The sequence below is a fragment of the Equus asinus genome, chromosome 10 (assembly GCF_041296235.1).
Source record: "Equus asinus isolate D_3611 breed Donkey chromosome 10, EquAss-T2T_v2, whole genome shotgun sequence".
Taxonomy (NCBI): domain Eukaryota; kingdom Metazoa; phylum Chordata; class Mammalia; order Perissodactyla; family Equidae; genus Equus; species Equus asinus.
This window is the reverse complement of record NC_091799.1, coordinates 69,531,973-69,559,340: the sequence shown is the minus strand read 5'-3', so window position 1 is coordinate 69,559,340 and position 27,368 is coordinate 69,531,973. Positions and strand designations below refer to the sequence as shown.

Genomic DNA, 27,368 nt, shown 5'->3' with positions numbered 1-27,368 from the left:
ATCAAGTCCAATTTATATGTTTTTTCTTTTGTTCCGTTTGATTTTGACATATCCAAGAAATTCTCACCAAATTCAATGTCGAGAAGATTTCCTTCTATGTTTTCTTTTGAGAGTTTTATAGTTTTAGCTCTTACATTTAGGTCTTTGGTCCATTTTGAGTTAATTTTTATATATGATGTAAGGTAAGGATTCAATTTCATTCTTTGATATTTGGATATGCAGTTTTCCCAGCACCATTCCTTGGTGCTTTCCATAATGAATAGTCTTGGCACTCTTGTTTGAAATCATTTGACTATATATGCAAGACCTGGGCAATCTGTTCTATTTCATTGGTCTATATATCTGTCCTTACGCCACTACCACACTGTTTCAAATACTATAGCCTTGTAGTAAGTTTTGAAATCAAGATATTTGAGTCCTCCAACTTTGTTCTTTTTCAAAATTGTTTTTAAGCAAAAATTCCATATGAATTTTGTGATGAATTTTTCTATTTCTGTAAAATACATCATTGGGATCTTGCTAGGGATTGCCTTGAATCTTTAGATTGATTTGGGTAGTATTGTCATCTTAACAATCATCTTAACTCCAGTGCATAAACATGAGATATCTTTCCATTTATTTATGTCTTTAATTTTTTTTTTCTTCTTCTTCTTCTCCCCAAAGGCCCTAAGTACATAGCTATATATTCTAGTTGTGAGTGCCTCTGGCTGTGCTGTGTGGGACACTGCCTCAGCGTGGCTTGATGAGCAGTGCCATATTCATGCCCAGGATCCCAACTGGTGAAACCCTGGGCCACTGAAGTAGTGTGTGAACTTAACCACTCAGCCTCGGGGCCAGCCCCATGTCTTTAATTTCTTTAATCAGTGTTTTGTCGTTTTCAGTATACAAGTCTTTCACTTTCTTGGTTAAGTTTTTTTCTAAGTATTTTATTCTTTCTGATGCTATTCTAACTGTAATGGTTTTCTTACTTTCCTTTTCATATTGTTCATTGTTAGCATACAGAAACACAGTTGATTTCTGTGTGTTGATCTTTTTATCTTGCCACTTTGCTGAACTTGTTCATTTGTTCTGACAGGTTTTGTGAGTGTGTGTGGAATCCTGTAAGTCTGTGAACAGAGATAATTGTACCTCTTACTTTCCAATTTGGATGCCTTTTATTTCTTTTTCCTGCCAGCTGCTCCTCTTCAGAACTCTGCTTCACAAATGTTAGTCACCTCAGCAGCCCTGAACTCTGATCTGTACCTTTTCTGCTCAGTGAGACTGCTGTGTTCTGCTTCGGCTCCACCATGGTCTGGAATGTGCCTCCAGGCATAGAGCTGGGAGAAATGTAGGACTACATCATGAGTTCTCCTTCTTCAGGGATTATAGTATGATACTGCCTGTTATCCAGTTGTCCAGTATCTGAAAATAGTTCATAAAATAACTTTCCCATTTTATATGGCAAGAGCAGTAGTCTGGTACCTGTTACTCCACCATGGATGGCAGTGAAAGTCCATGTACTACATTGTAACAGTTCTTTTACAATAATGGCTTTGTTAGCATATCTTTACTTTTTTTTTTCTTTTTTCTTCTTCTCCCCAAAGCCCCCCGATACATAGCTGTATATTCTAGTTGTGAGTGCCTCTGGTTGTGCTGCATGGGACGCTGCCTCAGCATGGCCTGTTGAGCAGTGCCATGTCCTCGCCCAGGATCTGAACCGGCGAAACCCTGGGCCACTGAAGCAGAACACGCAAACTTACCCAACTCAGCCATCGGGCCGGCCCCAAATCTTTACTTTTTTTAAGCAAACTTTAATAGTTATTGATGGTCTCAATTCTTTCTATAAAACATACTAACACCTGACACGCTACACACTATGGCTTAATTTAAGTTTTGTTTTAGTATACTACCATTTCTCAGTAGTTCAGACTTAGGCTTACCAAGACTCAGCTGTGGGGCCAGCCGCTTGGCCGAGTAGTTCAGTTTGTGCGCTCTGCTTCAGCAGCCCGTGGTTTCACTGGTTCAGATCCTGGGTGCAGACCTAGCACCACTCATCAGGCCATGCTGAGGTGGTGTCCGACATGCCACATCTAGAAGGACCCACAACTAACATATACAAGTATGTACTGGGGGGCTTTGGGGAGAAGAAGGAAGAAGAATAGTACTCTTCAACCAACCTTAAGAAAAGAAAAAGACTCAGTTGTGCTTGTTTCCACACCTTTCTATGCCAGTTTTATTTGACATTGTAATTATATAACTTAATTGAATACTGCAATCTGAATGCTATGTCAGGGACAAAGAGTTCTTTCTATGACAGTTCTGTTGAATACTTGGAAAAGACAATATTGGTGAATTTCTAACAAACAATTTTTGTCAAATTAGGTAGAGGTGAAGCAATTATAAAAGGTTGTGATATGAAAGGAATCATAAAATTCTAGACAGATTTTGGACTCACATTGTTTCGCAGATCTCTTTACATTCTCATTTCACATTTTAAAAAACCACAACTATAAATTGTAGTTGATGTATTTTCTTGTTAGTTTATGGAAGAAACAACACTTGGAATTCTTATCACTGGACGTATACTCAAAGCAAAGGTACTGGCCATATGTCAGAAGATTATTAAAAGAATGTACATGTATGCTTTTTGAGTTATAATATAGTGTTTAAGGTGTGGGTGTGTATGTGTGCACACATGCACACGTGCATGCATTTACTTACTTGGCGATCCCATTTTCACTGATATTTTCAGGTAACTGACAAACTGTCAGTTCCTAAGTCAGCAAAGAGACTTTTATTGCATAGTTTTACTTTTATTCTTATGCTAAGTTAACAAGGGCTTGTCTTAAACTTAGGTGTACTTCCTTGTAATCCAGTTGGACTTTCACACATTGCCTCTTGAATATTGCTTTATTAAGCCAGAAGCATTCACCTTTGGATCCATTATTTTCTGTTATTTCCAGCTTCCTTTCCAGGCTTAGTTTCATTTATTGCTTAAACCATCACTTGACTTTAGGAAGTTTGTTTACCTTCCGTTCCTTTCCCGTGGTGTTTATTCAACAGTTATTTCATATTAAGTTCTCTGCTGCTGTGGCTTTTACTCTCACAACTCTTAATGTACGTTGTATGTGTGTCAGCCTTTTGATTTGTCACCAGGGTATGAGGAGGGCTGTTTGATTAAGAAATAACAGATTGGATCTTTTTGAAATGTAATTTGCTGTATATGTTCCAATGCTTTGTGGCCAAACTTTTTTCTCTTTTATATTAGTTTCTGAAAAAGCTTCTGTGTGACCCTAATATAGCTACGTGACTTAGTGATTTAGAAATTCAAAAAATTCTGGATCATTAGATTAAAAAGCCAAAAAAAAAATGTCTTTCTGGCTGTTAAAAAGTTGATCATTATTAATATGTTGTACCTTTCTTCTTATAAGTTAAAAAAATTTATTAGCTTAATACTTCCAAAATGCTTCAGTGGAGCCTGTTGGTTTTCATTGAGGCCGTCTTGATCATTCATTTATTTGTTAAGCATGGTTTGTTTTTTTTAGTAACTTTCATTTGTTTCAAAGTTAGTAGAAAATGAAGATTGTTTCAAGTGTTTCCTTGTAAAATTGAGGGGAGTCTTCCAATGGATTTTCCTGATTTTGGGGAAAACAGTTTATTGCTATATCATTTTTAAAAATTGTAGCATTCTGCCCTAAACAGCTGCTTAGTAGACTTGATTCGGTTATGCCATATGTCAAATCATGTGCTACAGAATATAACTATATATGCAGTAAAAATCTGAAAATATTTGCCATCCCAACACCATTACAAAGAGATTGTACAACTCTGTGATGTCCGAGACTTATATTTTGAGCAGTTAATTAGAGTTTAGGTGAGTGTTACCTTTTTGTGCCTCTTTCTTCTGGTAGCAGCTCTTATAAAGTAACATTACATCGTTTGGATTAATTTTTTTTTTTGAGGAAGATTAGCCCTGAGCTAAACATCTGCTGCCAATCCTTCTCTTTTTGCTGAGGAAGACTGGCCCTGAGCTAACACCTGTGCCCATCTTTCTCTATTTTATGTGGGATGCCTGCCACAGCATGGCTTGACAAGCAGTGTGTAGGTCTGCACCCAGAATCCAAACTGGCGAACTCCAGGCCACCGAAGCAGAACATGTGAACTTAACTGCTGTGCCGCCAGGCCAGCCCCTACATCATTTGGATTAATTTTGAGGAAATTTTGTTATTTTTTTATGTTTTCACAAGTCAAAAATCAACCTCATCGTCTCTTTCATAGTTTTGCTTGGAAGAACACACACTAAATAAATTCAAGCCAATTAATATATACCTATTTCTCTGTGTCTTGAGAGGATAAAGGGAAATTGGCCTACTTTGTTGGTGGCAATATAAAATTTTACTACCTTTTTGGGAAGTAATTTGATAACATGTCAGGGACCATGGTAATTCTTATAACCTTTGACTCAGTTAATTCTCTCCTCAGTGACTAACCGTAAGGGAATTAGATTAGTGAGATTTTCATTGCAGTAATCTATACTTAAAAAGCAATGACAACAAAACAGTTTAATTTTTCAAGAATAAGAAATTGGCTAAGAAATGGTGGCATATCAACCTAATAGATTATTAATGAGACAATTCAAACAAGAAAAATGAAGACTGGGTAATGGAAAAAAGTTAGTGATAGTGATACTTGAAAATAATCAATGCAAAATAACATTATTATAACTGTGTAAAGTAGATATGTATATGGATTGTTGGTAGGTAATACAGTTAAGAAAACAGTTGCTATGGTATTAAGCATATGGATATATTTTTTTAAATTTCTCTTTAATATTGTTATAATGTTTTAACACAGTCTTTTTAAAATCATAAGTATCTTGAAAAAATTATCTTCTGTTTCTCTCTTTGGTTAGGTATTTTCTGATATCGTTTCACCCTTAAAATCAAATGCAATCTATCTTTTATTTGACCCCCATGGCATTAATAATATTTTCCTTTACATCCTAATTGAATCCTTCCAAACAGTGCTGTGAGGTAGATTTTGTTGTATATTTTTTAGAGGAGGAAACTGACATAGAGAGTGTTTAAGCAACTTGTCAGTACTGCGCAGGTAGCAAATGATGGAGCTTGGGTTCCTTCAGGTTTATCTGAATCCTAATTCTTTGCTTTTAACCAGTATTGTATTTCATAGTATGATTATTTAGTTATCCCCCCTGCCTCCCTCCTTTGGGTACACACATTATACTTAAGTTCAGGAATGATGTCTTATCCTTAGATCCTCTGTTGCCCCTGGCACAGATAACTTGGCGTAGTAGGATCTTTCAATTTGAATTGAAGCGAACAAAGTAAATTATACCTTATTTCTTCATTTTAATGAATGTCATAGGCTTTTCAGCATGTGGTTTCATACTTAATAAAACATTTATTTTACATATGTTGTATTCAAGTGTTTTTGGTGTATACAAGAAATGGAACTTTCAAGCCCTTCTTAAAAAAGAAAAGCTAGGTTTTTCTCTCCTCCAGACTTGAAGCAACTTATTGACTCTAACTACAAAACCGTTTGTTGTATTTTAATTACTAACTCCTATTTTTCTTTCTTTTTTTTTTTTTTTTTGAGGAAGATTAGTCCTGAGCTAACTGCTGCCAATCCTCCTCTTTTTGCTGAGGAAGACTGGCCCTGAGCTAACATCCGTGCCCATCTTCCTCTACTTTATTTGTGGGACGCCTACCACAGCATGGCTTGCCAAGCTGTGCCATGTCCACACCCAGGATCCGAACCGGCGAACCCTGGGCTGCCGAAGCGGAATGTGCACACTTAACTGCTGTGCCACTGGGCCGGCCCCCTAACTCATATCTTTCAAGGAAAGTGAGAGATTTTCTGGATCTTGACACTAACATCCCATTACTTCTTCACTCTGTCCTTTCTAAAATATTCAGTAGTAATTTTCACGAATAGAGATCATGTCTATACTGTTGAGTATTGTGTCCAGTGTCTAATATATAGGAGCTGAAAAATATGTTGAATAAATGAGACAATATTCTTTCTATTGCCTAAAGTAAGCACTTTACATACATTATTTAGTCCCCATTTTATCTCATTTAATTGATTTTATAGATGACGAATTAGGAGAAGTCTATTAATTTGGCCAAAGTTGTGAGCTGGGATTCTAACCCAGTTTTGACTCAGCCCTTTGCTTTTAGCCTTTGCTCTACCCTATCCTGCTCAGAAGGACCTAGCAGTAATGAAAATAGTTTGAGATTGAGACACATGTGTCTACTTCTTAGTTTTTCACCCGTTACATGATTGGCAGCATCATTTGCATAATCTATCTTTACAACATTCCATTTAAAACTTAACTTTTGGTTCCCTGACAGCTTTGCTCACTTTTCAAAATATAATGGATGTCACATTCCAATATTTGTTTCATTACCTGATGGACTTCCCCATCACTGTGTTGCTTAAACAAACAAAAATTGGTTTTTTTTTGGCACACCTCTTACTTTTACAGTTTTGATTGTATCTGAATGAGTATGGCTACTAACTTTTTAGAAATGTTTAAAGTTCTTCCGTGGTAAGTAAATGTATATGGTTATGATATCTGCCTACTCTATATTTCCCAAACTGTAAAACTTATTTTGTGAAATGTCCTTCATTATTTATGAGACCATTTAATGAGTTTCTTGTGTTAAGTATCTGTAGGGTACTTGAAAGGAAGTTTTTATTACAAATCTAAGATTGTTTTCCTTTTAACATCTTTCATGGTTGAAGTAGAATATAAACACAGTCATCAAACTTAGATCAGTTTTAGCCCTAAAATAAATTTAAACACATAATTGGTAACTACTAGCCTGCAATAAAACAAATTTCTATAAGCAATATTTTTACTTAATTTTCCAATATGTGCTCTATTAAAACTTTTCAACATTGATTCATAATAACATGCAGTTTAGTGAACTTATCACCCAAAAGCCTGTAAAAATTTTGGCTCTTCTAGGTGTATTAAGAGATCCATCAAAAACTCATCCAGAGTGACAAAAACCATTTTCATTTATTTCTCTTTATGACTAGTGTAAACTATTAAGGTTAAGTGGGTGGGGCAACCGGAAGTAATTACTAAGACCAGTGGCATTTTTGTGGTTTAATAAAGGCAGAAGCTAATTATTCAGTTTTTATTTAAGTGAAATGGTGCCAAAAAGGAGGTTCCTGCAGAGCAGCTGCACTCCTTCAGTGTTACCCTAATTTACCAAAGACACAACTGTCACAAACAAAACTTTTAAACTTGATATATAGCCACAAAAGTAAGGAGGCTTTTGTTTGGAGTGCATGCAGAAGAACTCCTTTATACAAATCAACCGGCAGATGACGGACAATGATGAAAATTTGATTCTTTGAAGTCATAATAGTCATTGAAATGTGTGAAATTCTGGTATTGAAAAGAGAGCAGCCAGCAAGACTCTAAATCCTGGGTGGTTGCAAGAAGCTTGCTGGGAGGTTTTTCTGCATTTTGACACCAACTTCCCATTGCTTGTTCCCTGCTTCCTTTGTTAAAAAAAAAAGTTGAATTCACATAAGATAAATGGGGACAGTTGATAACCGAATCATACAGTTTTTATATGGAAAACTAATATTTTGTAATGGAAATTGGTATTTGAAAGAATAAAGTTTTTTTACATATACTGGCATATACTTTCTTAATGATTTTTAAATTCCTCCATTCTATTTAACTAGACGTGTGAAATGGAAGATCAGCTATCAGCTCTTCCAGAATTTAAAATTGTGGAAGAAATGGTGCTGAAAGAGTGGAACTTTGGAATTATGCATCTTTTCAGTAGCAAAGTTTATTTGAGTGCCTTTTAATCTAAGAATCGTGATTAATTACTTACTATTTCATAAAATAGCATATTGTACGTAAGATTGTGTTTCTGAAACTTTATTCTATTAAGATAGTGACATTCTTTAATAGAAATGTAGGTTTCATGCTTGACCCAACTGCTTAAAAATTAAGAGTTTTAAAATTCAGTAAATCTGTCTATATTTTCTACAGGCTATCTTGCTTTGTTAGAATTTATAGATAATTATTAACTGGTGAGTCTTGAGGTTCTTCAGGTGCCAACTTGAAGGCTTCTCCTACCTTATGTGATTTAACTTGTTTGTAGTCACAGAAAATTTATGAATTATTTATAAATTATCTATTTTAGTAATAAAATGACAAATCTGTAAAAGGCAATATTGACATCTTCAAAGCATTTCTTTCTTTTATAGATAGGTTTTTTTTGAAAAATTACAGATGATTCATATTGCAATACAGAAGTAGCAATCTAGAGAGAATATCATTAGTTCAATATAGTTTCAGTAGTTTGCACATGTTTTATTAATTTTTTGCAAAAGTTGAGCCACAGGTACATCAGTGAGAACTTTGACAGAAAGCAAAGCGTTGAAGACACAAGTAAAGAGTTCAACATAGTGCCTCGTAGTTCTTTTCAAGTATTACATTGTTTTAATGGAATCTTGGAGTGGGAGCTTTAGCCCATTGAAATGTCGCTTAAAGGACAGGTTCGTCTGTCAGTCGCTGAAGCTGTGTGGATGAAATGATAACAATAGAGTGTCGTAATGCATTTTAAAAGTGTGAGAAATCAGTTTGTCTAGACTAAGAGTGTGGCTACAGGGACTAGGAGTTTTAGAGATTCTGTGCCCTTTAGGTGTCAAGTATGTTGAGAGATGCCAAGCCTTTTTATTCTGTCTTTGGCAGCAGCTCAACTGGGCTGCAGTACCCTACATGTCTTCTGCAGGCAAAAACAGGGCTTCTATGTCAGAAGAACTTGGGTTTCAAAATTCAGAAACTCATTTGTTTGAGTGCCAGCTTTAAATTGGGGGAAGATATCAATAAATAATTGGCATAATTTGAGAATGCATGGAAGCACTGGTTGTTAGGAGTTCAAAATATAAAGAGTTTACAACATTTTGTAGCCACTTATTTTAAAGAGGCTTTCCATCCTAAAAAATCATTCTATCCCTTTGTACTTTAATAAGATAATACAAATCAAGAAATACAGTTTCCATTTTTAAAAAACTTTATTGGTTTTTAAATTACTTTGGCATATATGCATCACATTATAGAATTTTATAAAGAAAAAGTCTCTTTCCTATGATCTTGTCTTCCTGAGGTAACTAGTGTTAAGAGTGTAATGTGTTTCCTTTCTTATAAGTCTTAATTTTGGGAGTAGCCAATTTATAGCTCCAGTTTTTATGAACTTAGCTCAGAATGGAGGGGTTGCTGTGGAATTTGGAAATGATGCCTTATCCCATAATTTTGTAACACATAAAAATTGTTTATTTATACCCTGCTTCAGCAATAGCTGAAGAAATAGCATATATTAACACAAAAATATCTAATATTAAATAAGTTAATATGACAGATTACAAATGCTGTAGTGGATTCAAAGAGGGAAATAAGCATTGAGGATTTCTCAGGAGCTGAGTCTCTTTCAGGTTCTTTCTTGAATAGAGTAATATGCTTTAGAAAGTCATTAAATGTAATAATACCCGAAATGACTTTTTTTTGAAGTTGAACTTGACAATTACAAATTACCAATTAAAAGTTATATTAATACCTTTAAAAATCATGTACCAATTGCACTCATTTTGTTTTTATCCTACCTGCAAAGAAACTTTTAAAAAAGGTAGGCACATATTAGAATTGCATGTTTGTGTAAATATTTATATGGATCATTTTGATAGTTTCTCCAAACAGACAAGCTGTGACAAAGTAACCACACCTAGGTATTGGTGCAAGTGCAAAGGTATTGTGTTAAGCAGAGGATTGGTTGCCAGCTAAAATAACTTTCAAGAATTGTTTTTTTAATCTTTGGGTAGAAAGACTAATCAAGTCAGAAACACACTTATGCTGCAGTATGTACTGGGAAAATGCTAAGTATTTATACTAATTCTTTGGTCCATAGCATTGATTAGAGTGGAAGTACAAATAAACATTAGCCTTCATTAGGAGAGCTATTAACAATAAAATGAAAATTCACAAAATGGGTTAAATTTTCTAGTTTTACAAGTTTGATATAATCATTTTCATGTTACTCTTGTTTGTAACCAGTTATTTAAAATATACTTTAGTAAGTGAACCATGATTTTAAAATACTTCTTTATAAGAATGATATAGTTGACCTTAATATAATCTTATTTTGACAGAATAAAGTATTTTACCATTACTGAATGGAGACAAACTCTGAATTACTTTATTATTTTGTGTCCTGGCTGCCACTATAATTTGATAAATATATCTAATCTGAGGCATCAAAATGGTATGCGTTCATCAGTTGAGCATTTGTTACTAGATAGAATTATAGAAAAAGAAAGGAAATTTACCATTGTTTTCATCTCACATTTCTGCAAAAATCTTGCAACTTTTTTTTTTTTTAAAGATTTTTTATTTTTTTCCTTTTTCTCCCCAAAGCCCCCCAGTACATAGTTGTATATTCTTTGTTGTGGGTCCTTCTAGTTGTGGCATGTGGGACGCCGCCCCAGCGTGGTCCGATGAGCAGTGCCATGTCCGCGCCCAGGATTCGAACCAACGAAACACTGGGCCACCTGCAGCGGAGCGCGTGAACTTAACCACTCGGCCACGGGGCCAGCCCCAAAATCTTGCAACTTTTTGGCTTACCTTTGCCAAATAGATTTGATGTATCATTTTCTCTTCAGTAGGTTTCACCAAAGGGAGATAAATCAGAAAGGGGATTAAAGTTGTTAATTGATTTTAATTGTTCACAAAAACATTCAGGCTTTCCTCTGAAGGGAATGCCTTGTTGTAAGCTGTTTGACACAGAAGCCACTGATAATAGATTTTTTCCTATTTAAAATTTTGTCACTTTTTTTATCCCTCCCCCCTTTTTGTTTTTTGGTGAGGATGACTGACCCTGAGTGAACATCTGTTGCCAATCTTCCTCTTTTTGCTTGAGGAAGATTGTTGCTGAGTTAACATCTGTGCCAGTCTTCCTCTATTTTGTATGTGGGATGCTGCCACAGCATGGCTTTATGAGCACTGTGTAGGTCCAGGCCCGGGATCCAAACTGGCGAACCCTGGACCACTGAAGCAGAGCATGTGAACCTAACCACTACACCACTGGGCCAGCCCCTTCCCTAACTTTTAATATCCCTTTGCATTCTTTCTCTGCTGACTAGTAACCCCTACTCATGAAATAAGAATCTATTGACCAGAGGGTCTTCTACCAGCAAATTCTTCAGAAATTACCAATGCTTTGTTGGACAAGAGGGACCTAAATTTTTTTTTTTATGAATCCTTTCCCACTGTACCCTAACCCTCTCCCCAGTATACCTCTTCCACATATCAAAATAGCAATTTATGTGGTAAAATAGCAGAGTAGTGAACTAAGCCAGAAAGCTAAAAAGCCCAATTTATAAATAAAACCCAGTTTATAAATAAATCTGAATAGAGTTGCATGAATATAGAAAGCAAAAAAGTACATTAGGGGGTATATGGGCTGTTAGAAACTGTTTGCTTGTTTTTCTATAGGATATCACTACTTTAACTGGTGTTCCAGAAGAGCATATCAAAACTAGAAAAGTCAGGATCTTTGTTCCTGCTCGCAATAACATGCAGGCTGGAGTAAACAACACGAAGAAATGGAAGATGGAGTTTGATACCAGGGAGCGATGGGAAAATCCTTTGATGGGTTGGGCATCAACGTGAGTACTTTAGTTTAATTTGAATATTGTTTTCAACTCTCTTTTTCTATGTAGATTTTCCTTTTAAATATACTGATTTTTAAACTCTTTCATGTATACTATGCTTTATAATACTTTTTGAGACCATTTGTATAGGTGTCACTATGTTCAATGACATAGATATATTACATTTATTTACATGTATCATATATATATTTTAATATTCATATAAGTGTAGCCCAGCACAACAAACCATAGAAGCAGTCCTTTTCAGAGTACTGTTTATTGGATAAAATGGCTGACATTGTGAGTACTCTTAGCACGGTCCCCAAGCTATGTATCTTAGTTTAAAAGGTACACAGTGTGAATAATTTAGTGACACTTTCTTATTTTTAAATTAAAATAAAACTTTCTTTTTAAAGATTGACACCTGACCTAACATATGTTGCCAATCTTTTTTTTTTTTCTCCTTCTTCTTTTTCTTCTTCTCCCCAAAGCCCCCCAGTACATAGTTGTATATTCTAGTTGTAGGTCCCTCTGGTTATGCTGTGTGGGACGCTGCCTCAACATGGCTTGATGCATGGTGCCATGTTCCTGCCCAGGATCCAAACCGGTAAAACCCTGGGCTGCCAAAGTGGAGCACGTGAATTTAACCACTCCGCCACGGGGCCGGCCCCCTAAAATAAAACTTCTTTATAAAGTATTTTTTTGTTTTTAAGGAGAGGAGACTACGTGAGTTTAGAATTTAGCTATTTTGGGGAAACTACTAAGTCCCTGAGATCTTGCGATTAATAAATTTACAGTGCGTTGGAATAAAGTAGTCATAAATTCTGTGGCACCAATGAAGTCAATGACGTAAATCTCTATGGTGGAATAAGGCCCAAATGTTAAAATAGCAAGACTGCCTCTAGTCGAGTAAAAGAAGCTGCTTCTAGAGAAAACAGCCAGATAAGCTAGAAAATTGTCATTCTTATTGAGACTCCTAGAACATTATATGTGTCCAGTCTCCAGTTGGAGGTAGTTATCAGTTTAAATTTTGTCTCATTTTAGAAAAGTATGATGTATAACATCTTTTCCTGTTGATGTACCTGGGAGAATTTTTGTTAAAGACATCTGCCATTTTGCAGTTTAAATAGAATTATATTTTATTTGACAAAATGATATATAGGCACAGTTTTTTAGGTGTTTTGGTATCTTTAAATTTTATGTTTCATGTAATGTATGGAGTGGCATTGTAAGTTGCATGCTTCTAGAAACTAAAGGAATTTATAAGGAACAACTTTGTCCATACCCAATGGTTGAAATGTTATGATTACTCTTTTTTAAGTCACGTGAGATTTTATGTGTTCATCTATATACAAGATTTATCCATTGCACTATTTATTGATGGCTTTTGGGTAGTTTTCAGTTGTGGTTCTTATGCATAATACTAAAACGAAGATTCTTGTACATATCTTTTGGTGAACATATGACTGCTTATTAATATGCTAACTAACCCCTGAAATATTAGTTATTAGTTAATAATCAAACCAACTTATCTTAAGAAGTATCAATAATCTATTAATTCGCTATCCCTTATGCTTATCTAGTTGATGATAATGGCACTGTGATGAGTTTTGTTCTAGCACACAGTTAAACTACTGATAGATCACCTTGAACTTGTGGAGGATATATTTTATGCATTGTGTAGAGGAAGAAGACATTTCCTCTACCCACTGTGGGTTCTTCTGGCTGGAGAACGAATTAAATTCACCTGAGACAGAATAACAGGAGAAAATTAAACAAAGCTTTATAACATGTGTATACATGGGAGAGGCCAAGGCAAGCTGAGCAGCTTGCCAAAATGGCTGAAGCCACCACCTTAAATATCATCCTCAGCTAAAGATAAAGGAGGATGTTGGGGGTAGGGGGAGTCAGTTATAGGAGGTTACCAGATTATGCTGATTTAAGTCCTTGCCTTCCACATTGATTTATCAAGAGTTTCTAGAGATAGGGTCATCCCCCCCTTCTTCCTGGTACAGAGTGGAAGACACCTTGACAGATGGAGATTTCCTTAACAATGTAAATGTCTCTTAACAAAGGGTAAGTAAATTCTACTTTTTAGAGTTGCTTTCCTGTCTGCAGTTTATTAAAAGTAACCAGCCCCAAATAATCCTCATGCCAAAGAGACATATCTTGGGGTGGCCAATTCCAGTCCCCCACAATTGTTACGGTGGGTCTGTTTCAGTTTTACTCCTCATCTTAGTCCTAGAACATAGTGTTAAAAAGTAAAAAAGGCATGGCCTTTCTGAAGTTTCGATGGAAAGTGCAGGGTGTTGACCAAGTCCTTCTGACTCCGTGGAACTCCAAATGTAGTCTCCTCTGTACCAAGCAGACTGCTGCTGAAATCTCTGCTCATTTCTTTCAGTCTTCTCAGCTGTTGTTTTAGAGCCTGGCACATTCACGTGCAGTTCAGCAGTTCCCTGCTCAGTAGATTCCTCCTTTTTACTGTTTTCCCCGCTAAATTTCCAGCTGCTCTGGCAGTCCATCTCCACACTCCCTTGTGCTGACAAGACTATGGCTTTCTGCTTGAGTTCCTGATGTCCCTAGCTGTGTGGACTAGAGAGTACCTTTAGGGGAACAACTGTAAACTTGGATCTAATCTAGTTTGATTCTCTTCTTTCAAAGGTTGGGGAGGTCCACTTTCTTTCCTGTTTTTGGTCGTTCTCTAGTCCCTTCAAACAGTTTTTTTCCTGTTTTGTCCAGAGTTTATACTTATTATGTAATTGTTTGGCAGGTAAATCGATTTTAAAGGCTGTTATATCCGCCATTACCCAAATTGGAACCTCAGTAATTAGAAATTGAGCTAATAAAATCTAAAAATATAAGCACAAATTATATTTGGTAAAGATTGAAAGGAGAGATTATATACAATTGGAAGAGGGTAGGATATGAAAGACTTCATGGAAAAGATTGATATTCAGTGTGAACCATGAGAGATAATTGGGATAGACTTCCATATGCTGAGATAGTGGTCTTCCGCTATACTGCAAGTGGAAGGAACAGATTGAGCTGGTGGGAACATACAGGCTACCTTTAGAGGAACAGTTAGCAATGTGGTTTGACTTGTTGTTTACTTCCATGAGGAGTAATTAAAAAGAAGGCTGGAAAGTGGGTTCTGATCATATTGTAGAAGTGCTTAAATGCCAGAGTGGAAGATTGAAATTAATTTGGTAGACAGTGGAAACTAAAGTTTTTGAATTGGGCAGTGAGTTTGGGAGATGAACTTTAGGAAGATTATTCTGGCAACATGGCAGAGGGTGGATTGGAGTCAAGAAAGATTGGTTAGGAAAGTATTATAGTAGTTTGGTGAAGAGTGAAAAATGGTGTAAGCTGGTGGTGGCAACATACCTAGAAAAAGAACGGCAAAATATAGGAGATGAGGGAAATGAGAAGGGTAGAAACTGAGTGAATGGTGGCTTATTGATGCAAGTGGTTACTATTTAACCTATGTATGTATTTCTTCATAAATAAAGTGTGGATAATACTAAAGGCTGTTCCACATTTGCAGGAAGTAGAACTCCTGGCTCCTAAGTTTTTCCTACAGTTTTTTCTATATTATTTATTATTCCCAACTAAGCTTATATATATGTCAACACTCATCAAATTATTGGATCATATTTATGTTGACACTTCTGTTCTCATTATAGTTTATATAACTATCAACTGAGAAATCATATGTGCTTTGAAAAGGAGGAACCAATATAAAATTACCATTTGTTATAGTACTAATACAGCCAGCCAATGTGAAGCGCTTTTGCTTACAAGGTGGGGTTTACGGTAAGAATACCATACCATGGTAAGATCATTATAGGGATCTCATAGGAGTCCCAGAATAGTAACCACAGTGTATGACCAGAACTTAAGCAGCAACAACTTGTGGATCTTCAGTGAGAGCTACTTCCCATGTGTTCTCTTCTGTGTATATCTCATATCTTTCCACTATCCAAATTACTTCCTGAACCCTCTTTTCTATATTTTTTACTTCCACTTTCTAAACAGTGTTTCACAGAATGCTGTACAGCTGTCCCTCGGTACCTGCAGGGGATTAGTTCCAGGACTTCCATGGATACCAAAATCTGCAGATGCTCAAGTCCCTTATATAAAATGGCGTAGTATTTGCATATAACCTAGGCACATCCTCCCATATGCTTTAAAGCATCTCTAGATTACTTATAATGCTTAATGCAATTTAAATGATATGTAAATAGTTGTTATACTGTATTGTTTAGGAAATAATGACAAGAAAAATATGTCTGTACATGTTCAGTATGATGCAGGTATCGTAGGCCTTTCCATGTGTAGTTGGTTGAATCCATGGATGCAGATTCCACGGATTCAGACCCCGGGGATACAGAGGGCTGGCTGTATTTGCTTTTTTTTTTTTTTTAAAGATTTTTTTTTTTATTTTTTCCTTTTTCTCCCCAAAGTCCCCCGGTACATAGTTGTGTATTCTTCGTTGTGGGTTCTTCTAGTTGTGGCATGTGGGACGCTGCCTCAGCGTGGTCTGATGAGCAGTGCCATGTCCGCGTCCAGGATTCGAACAAACGAAACACTGGGCCGCCTGCAGCGGAGCGCGCGAACTTAACCACTCGGCCACGGGGCCAGCCCCTGGCTGTATTTGCTTTTGAGAGATTCATAGTAAACATGTGTAGCAAACAGTGCTCTACCTTTTCGTAAACATATTAATAATGATTAATGGCCAAATGATTGAGTTCACACACTGTACTTTGGTGGCCCAGGGTTTTGCCAGTTCAGATCCTGAGTGTGGAGCTAGCACCACTCATCAAGCCATGCTGAGGTGGCATTCCACATAGCAGAACTGGAAGGACCTACAACTAGAATATACAACTATGTACTGGGGAGCTTTGGGGAGGAAAAAAAAAACGAAGATTGGCAACAGATATTAGCTGAGGGCCAGTCTTAAAAAAAAAAAAAAGCAAAACTGCAAAAAAAAATAAAGGTGACATTTCTGAAGTTAAATGGTATTTTGTAAAGAGTCTATATAGATTTGTAAATACTACCATTATGCTAATTGAAGAAATCAATTAGATGTCACATCTTGGAGCTTTATTTTGTTAAATGGCCATATGCTTAGAAGAGTATTGTCCATAATGATTGAAGGTTCATTAAGAAAAGTGGATGTTTTTGCCATCTATTTTGGGGGGTGGGTAATGATAGTACTGACAGTTGCACTCATCAGTAATTTTCTTTATATTGAATGTATAAGGTCAGTTAGAGAATCCCCTTGGATTTTTTTATTCAACTCTATTTTTCTCCCCTTTTTTTTTCATTTTAAGATTGGCCCTGAGCTAACATCTGTTACCAATCTTTTTTTTTTCTTCTTCTTCTCCTCCCCAAAGCCCCCCAGTACATAGTTGTATATCCTAGTTGTAGGTCCTTCTAGTTCTGCTGCGTGGGATGCCGCCTCAGTATGGCTTGATGAGCAGTGCTAGGTCTGCGCCCAGGATCTGAACTGGCAAACCCCAAGCTGCTGAAGTGGAGCATGCGAACTTAACCACTCAGCCAAGGGGCTGGCCCCTCTCTCTTTTGTTACGAGTTGAATAAATAATTTTATTAAAGACTAAAAATTACTGAATGTCTTTGCAATTATAAAGTTTTTAATTTGATAACACCTGTTAGAAAATCTCCCAAATTTAACACAGAAAGAGATCTTCAAACAGTTACCAGTTTTAAAGAGATTATTCACAATATTTCATCAGTAGTGTGCTTATTTGATATTATAACAACTGTTTGTTTTCTATACTTTATTTTAAATATTGGGGGTTTTTTTCAGCCAAAGCTTAATGTTAAATCCTGGAAAAAAATTGTTTCTTACAGGGCTGATCCCTTGTCCAACATGGTTTTAACCTTTAGTACTAAAGAAGACGCAGTTGCCTTTGCAGAAAAAAATGGTATGTTTGGTCTGTTTTTGTTTTGCTTTGACAAATAAAATTGAGATATGATTTTAAGTTCTTAATGTTAATTACAACCAGTCAAGGATATAGAATTTGAGTTGAAAGAAATCTTTCAATGTATCTAATCCAGTAGTTCTCAGATTTTTTACAGTATCAGAACTCCCTCTCCAAAAAAAAAAAATCTCACATGGAATGCCCATGTAACATGCAAAAGCTGAACTGCTCTAATTTGAAGTAGAGGCAGGGGATAAAACTACTTGTCTAACTCCTACCTTGTTTGTGAATCCCTCTGCAAAATCACTAACATTTGTTTTTAAACTCTAATTGAACATCTCATAAGGCAGCCTGCTCCAGTTGTGACACCTCTGTTTTTTTTACTTGAGCCAAAATCTCATGTCTCTTATTCTACCTAATAGCGCTTCAGTTATTTGAAAATAGTTATCATTATCATATTCCCTCTAAAATATCATGTAAGCCTAAATGTCTGTATTTGCCACTTATCTAGATATAGTGGGTCTAGTACCAAGCATATTCTCAACTCTACAATTATATTAATGCAGCCTAAGAGCATATTAGCTTTTGAAGTAGCCACCTAACACTATTGATTTATGTTGATCTTGCTACCAACAGAAATGCAAAATGTCTCTTCTCATTTTTTGCTGTTAAGCCATGGAACACAGTAGTGAAAAGAGACTTTGGAGTCAGACCAGTCTGAATTCTAATCCTTTTTGTGCCACTTTGAAGCTATGTGATTTTGGATTAATTTCATAATGGACTTAATGGATTTTCATTGTTGAAATAACAGTATTTATCTCATGGTGTACCTAGTCCAGTACCTGGTACATAGTAGACACTTGGTACCTATTGGTTCTGACCCTTGCCTCCCTCCATCTGGTATTTCTGCTGTTTGCCTCTCTTTGGTTTAAATGCACTACTATGCATTTTTACCTAATGCATTCTGTTGTTCTAGTTGGTCATATTGAATTTGAATCTAATTTTAGTTATCTATTTGAATGAGATAATGTCTAAGTGTATTGTTATTGAGTCAGTATATAAATATAAAAGATTGTGAGTGTTATGTAACATATTTGACATATAAATGTGAAAGCACCATAAAGGTTATTATTATTATCTAGAATATTTGCTTTTCACCCCAAGTTAGTGTTATAAATAGTTTATGATTAAGTTTCTTACTATTTGTGTGACTTTGTACTTCCATTTTCCCTTATGTACAATGGGAATTGTTGTGAGGATTCAATGGGTTAATAAAAGTAAAGTGCTTGGAACATAGTCAAGTATATAATAGTATATAAGTTTATCCAATTATTTTGTTAGGAATAGACTTTTAAAAACTTAAGATTTTGTAAGTAAAATTCCTTATTAACACTTGCTTGGTAATTTCCAAATTTCTTAGTTACCTAAGTATTCTTAAAGTGGTCCTATTCTTTAAAATATTATTTTGACTTAAAATTAGCATTGCTTTCTTTTTAATTAAACTGTAATATAGCTTATCAAAAACAGTTCTATTAATGTTTTCCATCTTTGCAGCCTACCATATTTCATGTCTGACACCTTGAAAATTATTCATTTGAGGTCTGTAACATGAGTTTAATAACAGGAAATCTAATTAAACTGTTAAATCTCTGGTTAGTGTCTCTCTAAGTGGTCACAAGGACTGCTTGACTACAGTTGCCATGTGAATTACAGGTGTGAACTAGCCACTGCTGCTGTTGAAATCAGGTGCTTTTCCCATCTGATTTCTGCCTCCCCAGGAAAGAAAACTGAGGAATGTTATCAAAGTCAATAGACAGTAAAACTTGAAAAAGCTTAGTGGATAGTACTTATAAAACTCTAGGCTAACAGTGGTAGCAGGAATTATATCTTTCTTAGTCATTGCTTTGTCCCCAGCACAAAACCTACATAATGGACACTCAATATCTGGTGAAATTACTGACTTTGTAAAATGTATTCCTCTACTCAAGAATTTGAAGCCACTGTCATCTCCTGGGAAAGTCCTCAATGATTATTCCACTCTTGGATTCACTGTATTACTTGTGATCTGCCTCATTTATTTAACATTTAGCTTTTTATATCTTAAATAGATAAGTCAAGTCCTGTTTCTCTAGCTGTTGTGGCAGCAAGCCTAAACAAACACTGTTGAAGTGATACAGAATCATGGGGCGGAGAATCTTTCCCAAATTACCCAGCATCCCCTCCATTCTGATTTGCCTCTTAGTAGGTGGATAGTGGTGGGAGACATACAAATGAATCCTCTCTCCCCACCACACCTAACATTCTGTTGTGAGTTAGTGCTATTGAAAGTTGGGTGAAACAATGTTCTGGTAAGTTAAGGCATTAAAAAGAAGTGGTTCAGAAGCACTGATATATAAAGACTTTTGGAGTAAGAGGATAGTAACTAGGATTCTCATTCCATAATTGTCTGCCTCACAGGAGAGCTTGAGCAAGTCATGTTTCACTATACGTAGGCTTTGATAAGCATGTTTCTTCATCTTTGAAATGGAAAGTTGGATTGGGTAATGCTCAAAAACTACAGACTTAAGGATGTTAAGTCCATGGACTAGCTCACATATATCTTTATGTCTTTACTGTCTAGCCCAGTGCTTATTCATTATATGCTCTAGGGGAAATATGTGTTTTTGTTGATAGAGATGATTCTGTGTTGATAGTGAAATCTGGCAAAGGTTATCCATTTATGAGCAGTAAATGTTTGCCTTTCAGTAGGATCTAGAAGTAGGAGGTTAGGGTAAAACTGCCACCAAAAAAAGATAATTTGTATACTCAGGGACTATTCTGAAAATGAACAATCTACTTTTCATCCTCTTCTCTGTTTTCTCATTTCCCTTATTTTTAAATGGTTAAAAAACAAAAAAGTTATAAGCATTATTTCCCTTGACATAAAAGACTGTATTGTAGAGTATCAGTATGAGAAACAAGATTTTCAGATTCAGTTGCTTTCTAGAAAACATTTTTAATGCCTTCTGTTTATATTTCAGACTCAAGTAATGAGTATCATCATCACAAAAGCTAACGTTCATAAGCACTAAGTCATGAGCTAGTCACTCTGCTAAGTGCTTTTCGTTCATTCTAATTTAATGCTCACTACAACTCTATGAAGTAGGAACAGTTACCCCATCTTCTAATTCAAGGAGTCTGAGGTTTTAGAGACGTTAAGTAACATTAACAAGGTCACATACCTATAAGTGGGTGAGCAAGTTGTATTTAAACAATCATATTCATTTATGTATTGTCTGTGACTGCTTCTCGGCTATAATAGTAGAATTAAATAGTTGTAATGGAGACTGTATGGCCCCCAAAATCTAAAAATATTTTCTGTTTGGCCATTTACAGACAATATTTACTGACCCCCTGGTCTAAACCATTATATATACTAACTCAATACTGAGACCCTTTCTTCTCTGACATTTTTATAAATCCAAACTACTGTTTATTCAAACATCTTGAAGGGCTTATGTTTAATAGATATATTCCTGAACTGGTAATTCAAAGCTCTTCACAATCTAAACACTAATTTAATTAGTAAAGCACTAGCCTATCTTTGTCTTACTATGCCAACCCTCTTTCTGCCCTTATTCCCAAACCGGCTATATACTTTCCTTCATCCACAACCTTATTCATCCTTTTCCCTTTCTCATTCTTATCCCTGCTTATGAACTCCACCCTAGTCTTCGAAATACATTTTAAATGTTATCTCCTTGCTGATCCCTTTTCCCCTTTCCCACCTGCATCTCCCACCCACAACTGGATGTGCTGTCTCTTCCTTTTCACTTACACAATAATTTGTTCTTTTCTTAACAGCTCTTATAGTGTGGTTTTTATATTTGACTTTTTTTGTATTGCATTCAATCAGATGTATGTTGAGCACTCTCTCACATGCCAGTGCTGGTGGCTAGGCTCTGGGGATCAGTAGTAAATAAGGCATAGTCCTCATACTCAAAGTGTAATATTTTATCCTGCCTACTGGATTGTAAGTACGTACCAGGGAGAACACCCAGTCCCACCCATATTCATCTTTTAATGTGCTCAGTAAAAGTATTGGTGAATTTGAACAGTACACGTAGTGATGTTATAAATTATTCTCCAGATCATGTTTTAAACTTTACTTTAAATCACTTTAAATTAATTTGGCTACTTATTCTGTCTTTTAGAAGAACTACTAATTCCCTCTAATTAGAAATTTGAAGAAAGAAAATTGTAGTATTTTTAGCAAAATAACCAATAACCATTCTATAGACAAGAGAAATAAGGTGAGTTTTACTTGAGCCAGAGTGAGGATGATAACGGGGAAGGCCTTAGAACACCTTCCAGAAAAGCATGGTCTTCAGCACAGTGTTATACCTTTTTTGGAAAAGAGCATACATTAAATACACCCAGGATACATTTTCAGAGTTTCAAAGAGGTATTTAGTTGCAAAATAGTAGGTCAACATGAACCTGATGTCTGGAAATGAACTACTATTTACCAATAGGGCAAAGGAGGGGAAGTATGCATTCTTATCTTGAGAGAGTTCATTCTTTTCTTTAATAGTTAAAGCACATGTACAATGTACGTTTGATATGCCTTAAGTCAGGCTTCTTTTGTTCAAGCTGAATCAGTTTTGAACCTGAATAGATAGCCCATATACCTCAATATGTGAAAATCTCTTGTCAAGTAGAATGATGAGCAATTTCTTATATTTTAGTGTCTTTGTAAAATAAAATACAGCCAATAAATGTTTTAATGTCAAATTAATTTGGAATTTATCCTGAGTTTATTAAGGGTTAGTACCCTGAAGTATATTGCAGTGTACTCAACATGATCATTTCATAACCTTAGAGTAGTTTCCAAGCTGTATGTTATTCGTTCTAAACTTTCTTTTTTAAGGATATTAAGACCTAGAGAACTTAATAAAACAAGACCAAGATCAATCATGTGTTCCTAACTGATAGGGCGCAAGTTTCTGGATTCCAAGTCTCGTGTTTTTTTCTGTGATACTATGCTGTTGGTAGACCTTAAAAATTAACCATCTAGGGGCCAGCCTGGTGGTGCAGTGGTTAAGCGCGCATGTTCCACTTTGGCGGCCCAGGGTTCACTGGTTCGGATCCCGAGTGCGGACATGGCACTGCTTGGCACGCCATGCTGTGTCAGGCATCCCACATATAAAAAAGTAGAGGAAGATGGACATGGATGTTAGCTCAGGGCCAGTCTTCCTCAGCAAAAAGAGGAGGATTGGCAGCAGATGTTAGCTCAGGGCTTATCTTCCTTAGGGGAAAAAAAAATACCATCTAGGCTCTGCACTGTCCAATATGGTAACTACACATGACTGTCTAGCACTTGAAATGTTTCTAGTTCGAATTGATATGTGCTGTAAGTGTAAAATATACACTGGATTTCAATGACTTAGTATAAAAAAGCATATAAAATATCTAATAATTTTTATATTGATCACATTGAAATTAGAATATTTTGGATATATATTGCACTAGGAAAACATGATTAATTTTACCTGTTTTAAAAACTTTTTAGCCATTTTTTAAATGTGGCTACTAGAAAATTTAAAATTATATGTGTGGTTCACATTATGTTTCTATTGGGCAGCACCAATCTAGAGTACTTAGCAATATACAGGATACATATTATATACATATTCTAAATATTTCATTTATGTATTCTATAGTGGATATAAGTAGGAGAACCTTATCCAACAAAAAGCTCACATTTTATACTTAAGAAATAGAGTTCTATTCTGCGATGCTCTTACCCAGGATGAATCAAAGATAAGTGGAAACTCTTATATTACATATACTATAATAAAGAAATAAAATAGCTGAAAGAGACCTATATTATATTACAAAAATCCCCTGTTAATCACGTTTTCAATTTTTTTTTTGAGGAAGATTAGCCCAGAGCTAACTGCTACCAGTCCTCCTCTTTTTGCTGAGGAAGACTGGCCCTGAGCTAACATCTGTGCCCATCTTCCTTTACTTTATATGTGGGATGCCTACCATAGCATGGCTTGCCAAGCAGTGCCATGTCCACACCCGGGATCCGAACCGGCAAATCCCAGGCCGCCGAAAAGGAACGTGCTAACTTAACCGCTGCACCACCAGGCCAGCCCCACACGTTTTCAATTTTTTAAGCAAATAAGTTATTGTGTGTGGGGCCAGCCCTGTGGCATAGAGGTTAAGTTCATGCACTTGCTTTGGTGGCCTGGGGTTTGCAGGTTCAGAATCTGGGCCCCCACCGCTCATCAAGCCATGTTGTGGTAGCATCCCACATACAAAGAAGAGGAAGACTAGCACAGATCTTAGCTCAGTGCCAGTCTTCCTCAAGCAAAAAAAGGTTTGGCAACAGATGTTAGTTCAGGGCCAATCTTCCTCACCAAAAAAAAAAGTTATTGTGTGAGTCCATCATTTTATATATGAATGTCTTCATCTCTGAGACTAAAAGAAGTTCTCTTCTTCCAGCTAGTAATAATCCCTGCAGCTACTCTCCCCCTGCTTCTGTCTTTTTTCTTAGGTCTCTCTCCCCACCAGACCTCACTCCCTGTGGAAGGCTGGTTCTGTGAAACTGGGGAATGGGAAAGCAGAAAAGACTTGAATGCCCTCCCATGACTTCTTTCTCCCCCTGCTCCCCACCTTCTACTCCCCCACCTCCTCCTTCTCATCCCCCAACCTACACACAAAGTAAAGAAAATATAAATACCCCTGTGTCTTTTGGCTTTAACCTCAGGGCCTCATCCAAAAGGTCTCCTTTTGAGCTCAGCATATATTCCAGAGGAACTCTTTCAAGATACTCTTTCTCTTTTTACAAAGAAAGGTTATCTGGGGTTTCCTCTGAAATGTAGATGAACCTTACTTTAGTTCTTTCTCTCTCACCCATGAGGCTTTTGTCTTTCCTTGTGTTTCATGATAGAGTTGAAGGGTGGGTGGGGAGGAGGAGGAAGCTGCATCAATGATAGAGGAGGTGGAAGATAGCTGTGGAAAATTTCAATGGTAGAAGACTAGGCTCTGCTACTATTTACATGCTAATGAAAACCAGAAATGGCTTTTTTTCCCGTTTGATCTGATTTGAAACTTTGTGACTTTCCTCTGGTATGCCATTTTACCCCCTGTGTTTTTCTCATTGTTGTTAGTTGTAAACACTCTTTGAAATTCTCAAAATAGAGGAGAGTTTCTTTCACGAATAGGACAGAGGATAAGCTGTGAAACTGCTTTCTGTTCATAGTGGGTCTATTGAGGAAGAAAACCCGCCTCGGAAGTAATAGAAGGTAGAAGCAGGGAAGGAAGCACACAAGTCTATAAAATTAATTCTTGTTTCACTGGATCATAAAGTTATCTGCTTCTCAACTAAAGTTCTGGAAATCCTGACTCCATCCACTGGTACTGGCTTATAATTAAGTGATGCCATCAGAAGTCTCTACCCAAAAGTACCTAACATAGTCCTTCTCCACGGGGCTCTGAGACAGTCTTATTTTGTTGACGACAAAGCTCTCTGACCTGTAGCTGATTACAAGAGCTTTAAGGGAATCATCAGAGTAAAACAAAAAATCTATCCGTAAATGATAAAAGACTTAAAATGGCTATAGTTAACATTACTGATAAATTTCAAAAGTGAAATATAAGAGTTCATAACAAGATATGCAGCTTAAAGTCATCCCAACAATGTTATAGACAAAATATCTGTAAACAGTCATTAAACTTATTTTCAAAGAAGACAGTGAACGTTTATCTGATTTATAAAAATGGATGAACATAATCTTTACAGAGAAAAAATCTTGAGATATGATGTAATAATCCTGAGACATACCATAAATATGCCAAACGTATAGTAAGAATATACCAAAAATATATCAGGAATATCAAGTGAAGAGATTCAGTAAGTCTGGGGTAGGTCCTAAACATCTGCGTATTAATAAAATTCCATAAATAAATGATATGGATTTCCAGTTGACATATACTTACCTAGAAGATACAGGATCCAAACTAAAGAAGGATAGATGCAACCAAGTTAATATTTTTTAAAATAACTCAAATTGTGACTGATAACCTATACTGTTGTCTAATATCAGGTAAAGCAGTACCAGGACTGTGATAAGTAAAACATCATATCTTGGACGCTGAGGGCATTAACAGATCTCTGTACTTCACATACGGCATATAATTTCTGAAATACTTATTAATAACATTTTACCCATAAAAATAATAACATCAGGATGGTTAAGCATCTGTTCTGACTTGACAGTTCTTAGTGCAGCTCATCAATAGTAATGTGTCAAATAAACTTAATTATTTCTAGCACCTCCCTTTTTTACAAGATTGAAAGAATATATCTTTGTGATTTTCCAGAGGCCCTCTGGGGAATCTCAAAGATAGTTTTAAGGTGCAAAGGTATTCTGAATGTTTTATTTTATTTTACATTTAGGATTTGATTTGGGAGAAGCAAAAATAAAAATTTTTCAGTAGATTTGAACGCTATGATAGGAATAGGATCATGGGTGCCCGAGAAACAGTATTTGGCTCATAAATTTGAACACTTGGCATAGGAATAGGATTATGGGTGCCCGGGAAGCACTTTCTGGCTGCTTATTTCAAAGTGACAATGAAACTTATAAACATAGAAGGTAATGTGATTATAAAAAATTTAAGCTCTTACATAAGTCACCAAGGACTTAAAGTCAGCATAAATCATGTACAGTTATTCAGATAAACCACAGACCCATTGTAATCTGGGCAGATTAGACAAAATGAATAACTCTTCATATTGTCAGGGAAGGCAATAAACAGTAAACTATGAAACAAGCCCATCAAAATTGAGTAAACTTTGCTGAGATTTTTATACATTTCATAGTTTTTCAGACTTACTTTTTAGACATACTATAAGGCAAATAAAATGTCCTTTTTGCAAATCTCTTACAACAACTTTCTGTATTCATTCAAGTTTTTTCCTTCACCATTCTCTTTCTCATTCTGGAATAATCAGTCATTTTACTTTAGGACCTAAATATTCTTTCCCTTAGTAAACGAAAACACCTCTTATTACCTTGCATACAAAGTTATATCTCTTTGCCACTATTGCTCCTAGTAGAGTTTCATTATGTATATTAATTATATCTTTTAACCAAAGTTACTTTGATTTCATAAAGAAAACTGAAAGACCATTGAAAACTATTACATACCAGCATTTTAGTAAACTAGCAAAACTCCTAAGTACACATAACACAACTTTCTACAACTGTGTGTAGAAAGTGTCCAGCTTCTCCAGGTGGCAAAAGTGAAGATGTACATTAACAAACCCAAAGATACAGTCTCTCTGTAGCATATAAAAAATAGGAAGCAAAAAGTATATAAAAAATTTCTGCTTAGTAATCCATGGTTCAGTATCCTATCTTAGAAGTGATCTGGGTATCTAATAAATATCCATTGATATCATCTAATGTTTTAATTTACCCAGAGATCTTGGGAATTAATTTTCAAACTGACATATTACAGAACATAATTACTGTTGAAATAAAATTTTCAGAATAATGAATCATTTTGGAAAAACACAAATTTACATTTTTCAGAATTATAAACATTAGAAAGAAGTAATACTAGCTTATTTGATCAATAAACCTGTATAAGTTTAGAAAGAACATACCCAACTGGAATAAAAAAAATCTATGTTTGTGTTACATTTAACCCTGATAGATAGCACAGCTGTTTTTATGAAACCAAAATT

General features: G+C 35.8%; 1 protein-coding gene across 1 annotated transcript in view; it reads left to right on the top strand.

Annotated features, from left to right (window-relative positions):
* NDUFS4 (NADH:ubiquinone oxidoreductase subunit S4) overlaps window positions 1–27,368 on the top strand; it is a 101,225-nt gene that overhangs the window by 64,800 nt on the left and 9,057 nt on the right. Inside the window, exons 3-4 of the mRNA XM_014860325.2 lie at window positions 11,522–11,694; window positions 17,554–17,627. Of these exons, the coding sequence (XP_014715811.1) occupies window positions 11,522–11,694; window positions 17,554–17,627 (247 nt within the window). The remainder of the gene's footprint in view (window positions 1–11,521; window positions 11,695–17,553; window positions 17,628–27,368) is intronic.